Consider the following 13,980-nt stretch of genomic DNA (forward strand, 5'->3'; position numbering starts at 1 on the left):
AGAAAACAAAGAATCAGAAAGGAAAGTTATTTTTTTTTTGTATTAATTCAGAGTAAAAGACATCGTTTGTCCTTGCTTTTTCCATCTTAAAAAATGAAACCGAAAACAATATTTCAGAACATCATCACTGTTAGCCTTTTGTGACTCAGAGTATATTTCATATTCTAAAGGCTCAAATATATGAAAGCTTCAGCTTTAGCTGTTTGGTTTTCTGGTGGCAGGATACAACGGGGGTGGAGTGAAGGCTAGAACTGGTTTGGGAGAAGCAGTTGGGAAGAAGACACTGCAGTGGGAGTGAGGAAACCTCGCATCTGGACCTGCTTCTGTCCCTGATGGGTTATGTGGCTTCTGGCAATGATGTCTCCACTCTGGACCATAGCGTCCTCTTTTGTGAAACAAATAAACAGAAAACACAGGGACTTAGAGCCTGTAATGACCGCTCACTTGTTTAATGATTTTTTTTTTTTTTAAGCATTTGTTTGGTGCTTTTCTGCTTGGGGAGCCCTTCCTTCCACCTCCTTGATTTCCTCTGTTCCTCCCAGCCAGCCAGTGGGGCAGTTAGAGTGTGCTTGTTGCCCTCACTCCTGCCCCAGCAATCCACAGATGCACACACGGCCGCGGGGGGCTAGAGGGTGCGTGCGAACCCAGGTCTTCTGACTTCCGCTCTTGGTATGTCTGCTTCTATCAGATGGTTCTAACGTTTTTTTGGCCAATAACATAGAAAACTCTAGGAGTACCTTTTCTTTGTTATTTTTAATTTAAAATACTATTTAAGGGCACTTAGCCATCTCTGGGGGGTCATCAACACCATCGGCACCACTGTGGAAAGGGGGATCAGAGAATCCTCAAGCAGGATGTCATTTCTCTTCCCAAGCATGGAATTCCCGGCTCTCTGATCAGTTATTTCCTTGCCTCCTTTCCTGCGGAGTCACCTTTTGGCCCCGTCTCCTCGCCTTTCTGCCTGCAGTTTTGCTCATTAGTGCTGACAGTTCTGGTTTCTCTGCAGGTGCTGGGAATGACACCAGGCCTCATGAGAGGTGTCTCTGGTCCTAGATGGGATGTGAATAGTGTTTCTCTCAGAAATAGCCTAATTTGAAAGAAATCCCCTTTGCTATTTGAAATGGTGTGAACGATAGCATCAGGAATCCTTTTACATCCAACAAAATAAATATGTCTCCTTGGTGCCATGTTCCCAAACACAGGCAACCTCAGTTATTGTGCTTGAGATGCCCTAGGGTCTGAAATAAAAAAGATTTGCATTCAGATACACAGTCCTTTCCCTTTGCATTTTGGATTATTGGATGGGATTTATTTTGGTGTCCTTGGCCGTGGCAGGGAGCCATGTTCATCTTTGATTTTCCAGGTTGTGAGTTTCACAGTCCAACCCTTGTAGGTGGAACAGAAAAGAGATTTAAAATACACAAGTATCTTCCACATCTTTGCTTAAACGTCACTTCATCAGAGACCAGTTCTCACCAACCCTGCCCTGTAGGTTAGCTGCAGCATCTATGTATTTGTACCTAAGTTATCATTTGAATGTGTTTAATGAGTCTTCTGTGATGTGGTGGAAGCTCTGTGAGGTCCGAGCGGTGCTTGTCTGGCCTACCCTTCTCTCCAGGACCTATGATGAGCCGATGCCTGACTGCTTGATCCTTTGTTTCACAGGAAGGGACAATCTACAGATCACTGTCACCCCAACCCCGGTGTCATTTCCTCATGGGAAATTGTTACCGATTTCACCAACATGGCCTTTGTCCGAAGTCCAGTCTTCCTCAGCGGTGGATAGAATGAAGCCTGTGCCGGGACGGTCCCCTGACAACACGAGCTGGCCGCAGTCTGCCCAGACGCCTCCACCCAAGACACAGCGCCAAGCTCGGGCCCACAGGCACTTCTCTCCTTCCCCTTACCAAGGCAGTGGACATAGCGCCTCCCTCGAGCCTTCCAAGGATTCTACTGAGGCCCTGGTCCAACCAAGACCTCCAGGGGGAAAAGAAGCAGCCGCCGTGTCAGGTTTGCCTCACACCAGCATGCTTCCCACACTGTCCCCTCTCCCACCAGTGGCGTCCTCCCGTGCTGGCCTCCCATCCCGGCCACCGTGGGTAGGGACTCCTTCCATGGCAGAACTACATTCCCTGAGGGCAGACGCTCTCCCCTCATCTTCACCTTCTTCATTGGCTCCTGCCTCACCTCATTCCATCATCTTTTCTAAGCCAGCAGAGCAACCCATCAAAGTGCTTTTATTCCCCCAAACAGCTCCAACTGACTCATCCTCAAGTCAGAGCATAGCTAATCCCCTAAACCCATTTGCTGAGGAAATGAACCACACTCCATCCAGAAATGCCCAGGATTTAATAGGCGTCCCTCGTCTAGGTTTTCCTGGATCCTCAAGCCCAGCAGAGGATCCTCACTCAGCAGTCTCTCACACACCTGAGTTTCTGAGCTCCGTGGCCGACCTGGCCCATCTGTCTCTCCCTCCCCTAGCTCCCGGAAGTCTTCAGCTTCCAGGTGGAACACCCTCATCACCGGTGTTGGAAGGGGCTCCAAGTCCTGCGTCCACCCAGCCAACTGAAGCTGAGGTGGCTGAAAGAGCACGTAATGGGGTGTCTCTGCCAGCCTTTAAGAGCACCGCGACCCATGAGGCTGTGTCTTCACCTGTCCAGGCTGCAGAATCGGTGGCAGTGGGAATGATCAGCCGAAAGGCAGCCCCTGCTACTGCAAAGGACTCTGCTCACCCCCTGCGCTTGTCAGCAGCTCCAGAGAATTCCAAAAGGCCCGCCCTTTCAGCAGAACACACATCCTCCCCTTTGGTGCCTTCTCTGCCTCTCACCCCAGCCAGCCGAGGGCAAGAAATCCTTCCTGGGGAGGTTCTCACATTCTCATCAAATGGCGCAGTGGCAGACTTCCCCTCCATGCCTTCTTTCCTCCGGCTGGCAGGGAATCATGCCTCTCCATCCGCCATGCCCCCAATGCCAACTCATCAAGAAGCAGGCAATTATGGATCCTCTCCTACTGCAGCTGCAGACCTGCTCCTCTCAAGCACATTTCCTAATCTGCCTTCCACGACTTGGACATTTCCCCTGCAGAAAGAAGGTAGCGGAACAGATGTTTTAAAGAAAAACAAAAAGGCAAATTTGACAGTTGCTCTCCAGACCGTTTCAAGTAAAGAGAGGCCAAGTCTTCACACTGTAAGTGGAGTCACCTCTGATTTTAGCACTGATCGGGTTTCTTCAGACATTACACCACCAAGAACAAACCTCCTTCCTTCAGAATTATCTCCATCTTCCATCCCCTTCGCACGAGCCACCCAGACTGTTTCCCCATCTCATAGCTCTTCCAACACGAAGCCAGATACTTACACAGTTGTGACGGACCATTCTGAGTTGCCAGTTTCAGCTTCCAAACAGGTGACAGCATTTCCCTCCTCCAGTGAGGTCTATGATTTCTCAACAATGGGAGACATGAAGAAGCCAGCAATCACAGATGTTTTCTGGCATTCTCTTGCAGCAGAAACTGGATCCCGTTCAACAGAACCAATGATATCTGGCTTGCTGCAGCAAACAAATTATGATGTGAACGGGCACACAATTAGCTCCACAAGTTGGGAAACTCACTCAGCTTCAACTGCTCCTCCCGGTGGTTTAAATTCTGTTGCCAGTACAATAAAATCTCGGGATTTCAAAGGTAATGTTGGGCATTTAGCGACTGCAGAAGGCTTTAGCGTTCAGGATCCAGTCTCTGGTACAAGCACTAACCAGCTCGTCCAACAGTCAGACGTTACCATGGTTGGAAACCATACAGACTTCTTGTCTATAAACACTAACAACTATTCCAGAGACTTTCAGACAGCTGAGGTTGAAGATGACCCACCCATAAGTCAACATTCTGTGTCTCATCCCCATCTACGGCTGCCTGGCCATCCAACACACTCTCTTGTGCTGACCTCTCCAAGTCTAACTTCCACAGCTAGCTTATGGGAAATGCTTTCAGATGGAATGGATACAAGTTTCCAAACTTCCGGCAACGTCTATCCACCTCCGGTGATAAATGCTTCCCCACCGTTCCAGAGTATCCCGAGATATCACTCTACTGCTGAATCTCCTCCTCTATCAACCAGTGCCTTATTCAGGACCCCATCCAAAGCACTGCCGGCTTCTCAGCACCCCGAGAAGTGGACAGGTGCAGCCTCTAATGCAGGTAGTTTGTTTCCTGGTACCCCCTCCCCCAAAATAGGTGTGACTGCTTCTGGGGCCAAAGCATCTTCAAGCTCAACACAGATACCCAGCTTTTCCAGATAGTCAGGCCCCTGATCTTCTGCCGACTTGATTTTTTGGAAAGTATTCAGAATTTAAGGGTCCTTATTTCCAACCATAGCTTTGCTCTAAGTGGCATTCTCATTATGGTTAATCGACTTAACGAACCTAAAGCTGTTTTGCCTAAATTCCAGTGCTCAGAGACTTTTCACCCCAGCAAATCCATAAGTTACATCCATTCATTCCCACAGTGGTGTGTACATTCCGGACCAATGACAAACTTCGCTTTTCTCTCTTTGCAGTGGACTCCTCGGTGTCGCCCAAGGCAGAACCAACAGCAGCAACCATGTTGTTTCTTCGGAAACCAAGTCCACTGGTGCTGTCTGCAGCCCTGGTTGCTAAGGGCGCCGGCAGCAGCCCTTCGGCCGTGGCCTCGGGATTAGTCAAGAGCAGCTGGACCACTGCTGTAGCTAAAAACGTCACAAGCAACGCAGCATCTGGCCCAAAGGCGACACCAGGGGCAGCCCATCCAGCCTTCTCGTTCACGCCGACCTACATGTTTGCAAGAACAGCACACACCGTGAGCACTCCCATGGCCATGCAAGGGAACACGGGCACTGCCTCTGGCCTGTTGTCCACAACACACCTCCCCAGGAAACCACAAGCCATGTACACGGGCTCCCTGAACCCCACCAACCCAGACATGCCCAAGGTGTCCACCGCACACCCGCTGACAATCACGGCAGCCTTGACGTCCATCACTGCACCAGTAAGGGCCACCCGGATGCCGCCTTTGTCAGCAGAAAACGCAGACGCCGCTCTTCCCTCTGTGTCCATGGCCATGGTCACAACTGGCAAAATGGCATCCAACCTGGAGTGTCAGATGTCCAGTAAGCTCCTGGTGAAGACAGGTAAGAGTCCACTGTCCTGATTTGACTTGAAAGCAGCAAGTGCATCGTGGCCTCAGAGGTGTAGCGGAATTATTAGATTTCTTTGAGATCAGTGGTTCTCAACCAGGGGGCGATTTTGCCCCCCTGCCCAGCCACCAGGGGACATTTGGCCATGTCTGGAGATGTTTTTGGGTGTCTACAACTTGGAGGGTAGGGAGGGTGTTACGGGCATCTAGTGAGTTACAGACCGGGGATGCTGCTAAACATCCTACAGCGCATGGGACAGTCAGGCAACAAAGAACGATCCAACCCAAAACATCGGTAATGCCGAGGTTGAGGAGCCCTGATCTTTATCGAGTGACAGAGGAGAGGAGCATCATGTGACATGGATTCTAGTCTTGGGATCCATCCTGATACCAGAGGCCCCTGGGAAACCAGTTCTGCCAGTGAGTCTAAGACAACAAATGTACACCAAAGTTTGCGTGTAGAGACCTCGGTGATGTCTCACACGCGTGAATGATGTGATCGGTAAAATGCAGAATCTTGGGAAGGGCTACAGAACTCAGAAAGGCTTTCTGTCATGTATTTTCTCAACCAGCAGATACTAACAGTACAGCTACCGTACACTGTGTTGGCGCCCAAGATTTCTTCTGATGTTAAAAAGGAGACCTTCTTGAAAAAGTCGCGTAGATGCTGTCTTTTTTAGCCCCCGCCTCTGAGTTGCAGCAGACGGGCCAGGAAGGCACAGGATGCTTTTAATAGTGTGGCAATGTCTGCTATAAAAAGCATTAGACACGTTATTTGAAAGAACATGCCAGTGTTGAATGCTCACGTCCCGCCTTCCTCTTCACCCCGCAAAGAATTAAATGAAATTTATCTCTTGAGACGTGTCTTATTCTAAAATGGGAAATTGTGAAACTAGGCAGAGCAGAAAGCACAGTATCTTTTTCAGTTTCTCAAGCAGTTATACCATCTGGTTTTCCACATCCCAGCCACCTAGGTGCAGAAATCTGGAACATTCTCCCCTCCCTCTTCTTCACAACCTCCCTTCACCCCAGCCACCCCCAGTCAACGACCGGTTCCTTCCAGTTCTACCTCCTAAATACCTCTTCCCTCCACCCTCACTGCCGCTTCCCTGGTTCACACCGTCACCATCGCTCACCTAAATTTCTGAAACCACAGCTAGATTTCTCTATCTGCCTGCAGACTTCCCCCACCCTCCAATCTGTTCTCCAGTCTGGAGTCCAGGGAGCCTCCTAAAATACATGCCTTTGCTTTAAACCCTTCATTGCCCACTGCCCCAGGACCGAGCCTGATACTGTAGGCTGAAATATTCACTTCTCTCCCCTGTGCCTTTGCACTTGGTCTTCCCTCTGCTGAGAGTGGCTCCCTCCGGCCTGGGCCTGGTTCTCGCCCATCATCCTCCAAGACTCAGTGGAAGCGACAGTTCCACCCGGAAACCTTCCCTGATCCCCACCCCCTTGCCCAAGTCAGAGCTGGATCCTTCTCCAAGGGCCTCCAACCACATCCTAGGCTTCCGTTCACATAGCACCTGTCACGTTCAATCACAAATGCCTCTTCTCCATGCCAGGTCTCCATTCCTGTCTCTGTCCCGCTTGTGGGGTGAGGACTGCACCTCCCGATGCAGGGTTGATTTAGGCTGTTTTAGGATGCAGGGCCTGCAGTTAAGGAGGTTCTCAGGGATGCTGTTCCAGGAATTTCCTTGCATGCAGACCGGTCAGGGGCAGGCAAGGCTTAGCCTGGCTTTCAGGGTCAGAGGCAGCGTTGGTCAGAAGTGAAGTGCCACCAGCATGCTAGCTCTCTCTCCACTAGGGCCACACGAATGGCTGGGGCCTTCTTTCCTTAGGACTTGAGCGGGACCAACGGAGCTGCTGCCCCATTGGTTGGACCTGTGCCCACTAGCTTTGCTCAGAGCCTGTAGGAGGTGGTGGGTAGCTGGGGAGGAGAGGAGGGCTCATTAATTAGGAGGTCTGCTGCCTTATGCTGATTGCATGCTTCTGTTTCGCCCCACAGTTCTCTTTCTGACCCAAAGGAGGGTGCAGATCAGTGAAACCTTGAAGCTTAATGTAGCCAGAGGGCTCACACAGGCATTGCGGAAGGCATTTCACCAGAATGACGTCTTGGCTCATGTAAGCCCCCTGCTTTTTTAACCAGGCTCATCTGTCTCTTCCTCTTGGGTCCAGAGTCTGTTTAGATTGTTTTCCTCCTACCTGGGTACCATAGCCACAACAGAAGTAGGATCTTTCATCATTTGGGCAAATAGCTAATGCATGGTAGCTGGAGAAGGTCAAATTCTGAGATGGAAAATTGAGGATAATTGCCTTATGTCTAGTTTTTTTTTTTTTTTTTAAGCCTGGAGGTTCTGTTTTAAATTGTCCCATTATCCTGTTGTTTGGGGAAAGTATTTAATTGTGTCAGTGTAATTTTGCAGAAATCATCCATTGTGTTTTTCCTTTATCTTCCTCACCATTGTGAACAATTAGTGATTTATTTCTGGACATTTAAAAATTACTCTGACTTGTAAACTGAGTCCACCTGTGCTTGAATTGCCAGCAGCAGATAGGGAAGTAAACATTTTTTTTCTCTAAACACTTTAATGCCAAGAACTATTTAACAACCACTAGCTGATTTTGATGGCATATCTAAGTGATGGAAGCCTTGCTTTACACCCTTTTGGTTTGATTCCAAGTTTTCAAGCAGTAGATGTGATTGGCAGTCAGTGGACAACCCTTTACATCACTAAAAAATATTGCTCTCACTTCCTCCTTTGATGCTTTGTGCCCCAGCTGCATTCAGATTAGGGGTCCTTCCCCACCACCACATGAAGGACTAGGAAGGAGATTGGGCACACAGTTTATTGGTCATTGTTAATCTCTTTTATGTAATTCTGAAAAAAAAAAAAAAAAGAAGAAGAAGAAGAAATGCTCTCCACGAGAGGCATCTGTGGTTTCTGCACCAGAAACTTTATTTGAAAGTTGAAAATGTGAATGCTTCCATGTGGTTACCTGAGAGAGTTTTCACTAAACTTTGGTCGTTTGCAAATTACCCTCACAGCTTTTGCCTTTTTTGCATATCATCACAGACCGCTGTGACAATTAGTACATGTTAGTTTTTTTTTAAATCAGCTTTTATTTAAAAAACACTTAAGATTGGGATTGACATACACTACTGTATATAAAATAGATAACTAATAAGGACCTGTTGTCTAGCACAGGGAACTCTTCTCAATACTCTGTAGTGACCTATATGGGAAAGAATTTAAAAAGAGTGGATATATGTATATGTATAATTGATTCACTTTGCTGTACACCTGAAACTAACACAACATTTTAAATTGACTATACTCCAAAAAGTTAAAAAAAAGAAAACACTTAAACATGTTTCTGTTGAAAGGATGTTTGATATTACCACCATAAATGGCAATCAGGATCATTTGCCACAAATAAAAGGTAATCATAAAAAGGAGAATAGGGAGTTCCCTGGTGGTCTAGTGGTTAGGATTTGCACCTTCACTTCCATGGCCCAGGTTCAATCCCTGGTCAGGGAACTGAGATATTGCAAGCCGAGCGGTGTGGCCAAAACTTTTAAAAGATAAAAATAAAAATGAAAATAATGGAGACAGTCTGTTAAATTCAAGCTAGACATTGTTGCTTACAGAAGGCATTAAGGCTGGGCCTGGTGTTCCTTTGTTTGTTTAAAAATATGGTTAGCAAGGATTAGAGAGGTGTTAAAAGTCAATTATCCTCAAACTGAGACCTGCTCCTTGAGGTGATTGGAAGGGTTGGAGTGGGAGTAACTTTCTTGCTGGGTGACTTGGTGGCATTTGGTGCTGAGTCCATGTTCCATCCCGAAAGTCACCTAAAGTCACGTTGAACACCGCCTTTAGGTAACAACGTGCTGGGGAGCACACAGTGTGGAGGAAGCAAAGGCATACCCAGCCTGCTGCAAAATCAATTGTCTTGGTTTCTTTGGCAAATACACATGACACTCCTAATGGAGATGCAAGAATAAGGGGGAGGAAAGCAGGTGTTAAAAACACCCTGAACTGCTGATATAAAACACTAAGAAAACAAAACAAAGTAAGAATAAAATCGAAAGTCTCAGAATCTTCCGGTTGGGTCAGAATGAGCTCAGATCATCAACATCCCTTAGGACTCAGCTGTAAGAGAAACTCTCCATGGCCCATCCCTGCCTTGGTCTTGAACCAGTCACAAGCTAAGAATGGAGTGAAGTCTGAACAGTTCTTCTCTCAGCTTCTAAAGAAAGGAATTCACCTCATTTACTACCTGACCCCTGTCCTGAAGGGCCTCCACTTAATCTATCTCTTCTGCCTTTTAATGTTTATAAATGATGAGAAATATGATACAGCTGTTTTTCCCAGCATCCCATTCCCTGGAAATCTCTTTTGCCTGCCGTCTCCTGCCTGCCTTCCTGGGTGCTAATTGATGCTCACAGGATTATACTGAGGCACTTAAAGAATAATAATAAAAAAGAAAACCCCACATTTAATTCTATTCCAGAATTAAATTAAATATAGATTGAATCCCATATCCGTAGGTTCAATATAAACTATATTTTGTTGTATTCTTGTATTTTGAGACTTGACAATCCCCATAGGCTTATGGGATTGTTAGAATATTTGTCAAATGGGAGTGTCCTATTACTTAGCCATGCTGAGTAACAGTTGTGGTTCTAAGAAACACCAAGAAGAACTAAAAGTACCATGGAAATGAACACTGAGTTCTGTGGGTCCATTTGTTTTGTAGGTGGACATTCTGGAACATTCTCACAACGTCACTGTTGGTTATTATGCTACCAAAGGGAGGCTGGTCTACTTGCCTGCTGCAGTGATTGAAACGCTGGGCATTTATGGGATCAGCAATGTCACTGCAGATCTGAAGCAACACATCCCAGCCTTGCAGTCTGTGGCAGTACTTGCCTCCCCGTGGACTCCCCAGCCTGCAGGCTACTTGCAGCTGAAAACAGGCAAGTAACTCAGAAGTAAAGGATTCCTATCCGTTCTGGGATCAGCGGCGGTACCAAGAGGACACCTGTTTGAAAACTCCATCACTGGCTGCTCTGTTATTTCTTAGAGTCATTGTGTACCTTCCTCCAAGGGCCTTGCTAATCAAATGTCCAAGTTCCCTGCACAGCAGCCTAAACTTTTCCAACCTGGACTCATTAGAAATATTCCTTCACAGGAGTCTTTCTTCCCAATTTATATAATTATGAGTATATCGTACTTGTGAGCATCATATACTGTATTTTTTTTTTTCCTGTATTAGCAATGGATACTGAGGAGAGTTGAGCGTCCATAAAATCTGTGCTTTGCAGCAACACATTCCAGATGCCCCTGAATCAGAATCTCTGAGCTTAGGCCTTGGAATCTTTCTTTCAAACTCCCTGGTGACTCTGATCTGTGGTTTGTAAACCACAAGAGTAGAGGAACCATTGAAATTGAAAGACTCAAACAACTTAGTCATGCAGGCCAATTGATTGTTTTTTTCCCCTCCAAAGAAATAGAAGACATGATCACTCTTAAGCCATTTTGTTGTCTTGGAGCAGATGTCTCCATATGCCAATCAAATGAAATCACAAAATCCTTTGCATTGGAGGGAATCTCAGGTTAGATCCTGCTTTTAATTCTTCTATGTTATAAATCATTTTAAGAGCCACTTCCAAAACTGCAACTGTCCTTATTTGCCTGATTTCTCTGACGTAAAATCATGCCGTTTTATATCATGACTGCTATTAAGTTCAAGGAACTAAGACACAGAGCTTTGGTGAGCACTGATTTATTACTCTCATTCTAGTGCTACAGTTTGTGAGCCAGTCGGACAACATACGGTCCTGCAAGTTTGCTCAGACGATGGAACAGAGGCTACAGAGGGCCTTCCAGGACGCCCAGAGGAAAGTTCTGAATACTAAAAGCAACCTGACGATTCAGGTAAGGAGGAGGTTGCTTCAGCTGTGTAGTTGACAGAGGCCAACCGGAACACAAATGTTGGCAAGAAGTGATTTGGTCCCGCATTTCAAAGCTGCCTGGTGTAAATGTAACTTTGTACTTCGGGCATGTGATATCAACAGGAGAAGGTGCCACTTTGGGGCCACCGAGTTGAGTCAGGCCTGGCAGTGATGAGGATGTCTGGGGTGTGGTGGTCATGACAAGGGAGATGCTGTGACACTGTGTACCTGCTGTGATTTGGGATTTAATATTTATTTTCCCAAAGCCTTTCTTGGGAAGGCTTGAAGCTTCCTTAAGCCTTTCTAATACATTTATTATTATTATTATTTATTTTATTTTTTTTTGCAGTACGCAGGCCTCTCACTGTTGTGGCCTCTTCCGTTGCAGAGCACAGGCTCCGGACGCGCAGGCTCAGTGGTTTTAAAATTGACATTTAGCATAAGTGAATTATCAGCAAAGCCGATATGATGTGAAAAGCATACATTTTAATTTGAATGAGCAGTCGTCCTTTTCTAGATTCACCCAAAGTATATATGGAAGTATCTCATTATGATCTGGTTCATATTAGACTAAGATCTAAAAACATGTCACAGACATAAGATTTATGTAAGGAGTGTGACTCAGCTCTTTTTTCTTTCTGTTTGCATTTATGATCCTCACAGGTACATGAGTCTTATTGGAGCTTGGCAGTGGAACATATTCTAATTATATTCAAGAAGCACAGACTTATCGACTAGCTTCTCTTTATCAGGCACTGGAAGGGACACCAAGATAAATAAGCTGCCCTTGGCCTTAAGAAGCCTCTCTTGTGTTGTCGTATGATAGTCAGGGGCCGTGAGATGAAACTTTATAAAGCAAGTAACAAACATTCCTTGGAAAAGACTACAATGGGCAATTAGATAATTGCATCTAAATAGATTTTAGATGCTCTTGAACATATCCACAGCTTTGGGTGGATTGTTTTATTAACCTTCTTTCACTTTTTGCCTTGGCTGGCAGGAAGCCCAGAGCCAAAGTTGTTGTGTGGATTTAGTAACCCTCTAGGCCCCTATATCATGCATAGATTGCTACATGCTAATCATCCCCCCAGGGTTGTCTTTTTTTTTTTTTTTTTTTTTTTTGCGGTACGCGGGCTTCTCACTGTTGTGGCCTCTCCCGTTGCGGAGCACAGGCTCCAGACGCGCAGGCTCAGCGGCCATGGCTCACGGGCCCAGCCGCTTCACGGCATGTGGGATCTTCCCGGACCGGGGCATGAACCCGCGTCCCCTGCATTGGCAGGCGGACTCCCAACCACTGCGCCACCAGGGAAGCCCCAGGGTTGTCTTTAATCTGTTTTTTCAGGACCTGGTTTTGTAATTAATAAATTACCATTTTATTGTATTAAATGTAATTTGTGGGGCACCTTGAATCTTTTGTGGAATAAGACCATGTAAATATTTAATTTGTTCAGAGAGTCATCAAAAAAGTGACTTGATTATTTTTTACTTGTATAGCATTGATATTAGGGGCTAGAGTATAGTAGACTCAGTTAGGACTTTTTGATTATAAGCAACAGAATCCAAGCTCACAGGCTTATGCAAAAAAGAGGAAGCGATTGGGTCATGTAACCGAAAGGTTCACAGCTCCTTACTTCAGGAGCAATTGGATCCAGGTGCTTACATGATTTCTTCATGACGTTCTCTCTTCGTCTCTTGGCTTGCCTTGCTCTGGGCGGCATCATCCTCAGGCCCCTGGCACCTCCAGGTTTGCCTCATCCTTATTACTTACAGTCTCATGGATCCAGAGTGCCTTTTTTGTGTCATTCCAGTCAAAATCCTGGATTAGTTTTCATTGAACCCTCTTGGATCACGTGCCCATTTCTGGACCAGTAACTGTGGTCGAGGATATGAAATATCCCAGTCAACTAAGTCTGGCTGAGATGCCCACTCCTGGAACCTGAGTGGGACAACTGCAACAAAAGCACATGAACTGATTGGAGAGGAGGAAGTGTTTCCCCAAGGAGAATTGTGGTGCTGACAAGGAAGAAGGGAGAATGGATACTAAGAATGAAAACAACAGCTTTCCATTCTGTCAGCGTTGTGGGTCTAGTTAGCTAAATAAATCATGGCATGAGTGAATGGGAAGTAAGAGATACGGTCAGAACCCATACAAGTCTAAGCGTAGAGGGGTAATGGGAAAGTATCCCCTGCAAGGCACAAGGCATGACTATCAAGGAACAGTGATATGACCTTGGTTTCAGGCCTGTGGATCTCTTCTTATTTATGAAGTTGTTGTTAAGCAGCCCCCAAGAATGGTCACACTTTTCTTAGCTATAAAAAAAAAAAAAAGAGTACAGTAAAGAAAACACAAATAAATGGAAAGACGTTCTGTGCTCATGAATTGGAAGACTTAGTATTGTTATGATGTCAAATACTACCCAGAATGATCCCTGTGCAATCCCTATCAAAATTCCAGTGATGTTTTTTGCAGAAATAGAAAAATCCATCCTAAAATTCACCTGAAATATCAAGGGACCCCAAATAGCCGAAACAATCTTGAAAGAGGAAAACAAAGTTGGAGGTCTCACACTTCCTGATTTCAAAACTTAGTGCAAAACTCTGGTAATCAAAGCAGTATGTTACTGGCATAAAGACAGACATATGGACCAATGGAACAGAATAGAGAGCCCAGAAATAAACCCTTACATATATGGTCAAATGATTTTTGATGAGACCATTTGGTGGGGGAAGGGACGGTTTTTTCAACCAATACTACTAGGAAACTGGATCTCCACAAGCAAAAGAATGAAGTTGGATCCTCACCTAACACTGTATACAAAAGTTAACTCAAAACGGATCAAAGACCTAAATGTAGG

The 13,980-nt window shown here is 45.8% G+C and overlaps 1 protein-coding gene across 1 annotated transcript in view; it reads left to right on the forward strand.

Annotated features, from left to right (window-relative positions):
- Positions 1–2,027: 2,027 nt before the first annotated feature.
- The window catches only part of KIAA1549L (KIAA1549 like), a 128,763-nt gene continuing 116,810 nt past the window's right edge, over positions 2,028–13,980 (forward strand). The window contains exons 1-5 of the mRNA XM_029209631.1: positions 2,028–4,194; positions 4,553–5,161; positions 7,175–7,290; positions 9,928–10,147; positions 10,975–11,108. Coding sequence (XP_029065464.1) covers positions 2,028–4,194; positions 4,553–5,161; positions 7,175–7,290; positions 9,928–10,147; positions 10,975–11,108 — 3,246 coding nt within the window. The remainder of the gene's footprint in view (positions 4,195–4,552; positions 5,162–7,174; positions 7,291–9,927; positions 10,148–10,974; positions 11,109–13,980) is intronic.

The sequence above is a fragment of the Monodon monoceros genome, unplaced genomic scaffold, assembly GCF_005190385.1.
Source record: "Monodon monoceros isolate NGI ecotype Baffin Bay Population unplaced genomic scaffold, NGI_Narwhal_1 Super_Scaffold_7, whole genome shotgun sequence".
In the NCBI taxonomy this organism is placed as follows: Eukaryota; Metazoa; Chordata; class Mammalia; order Artiodactyla; family Monodontidae; genus Monodon; species Monodon monoceros.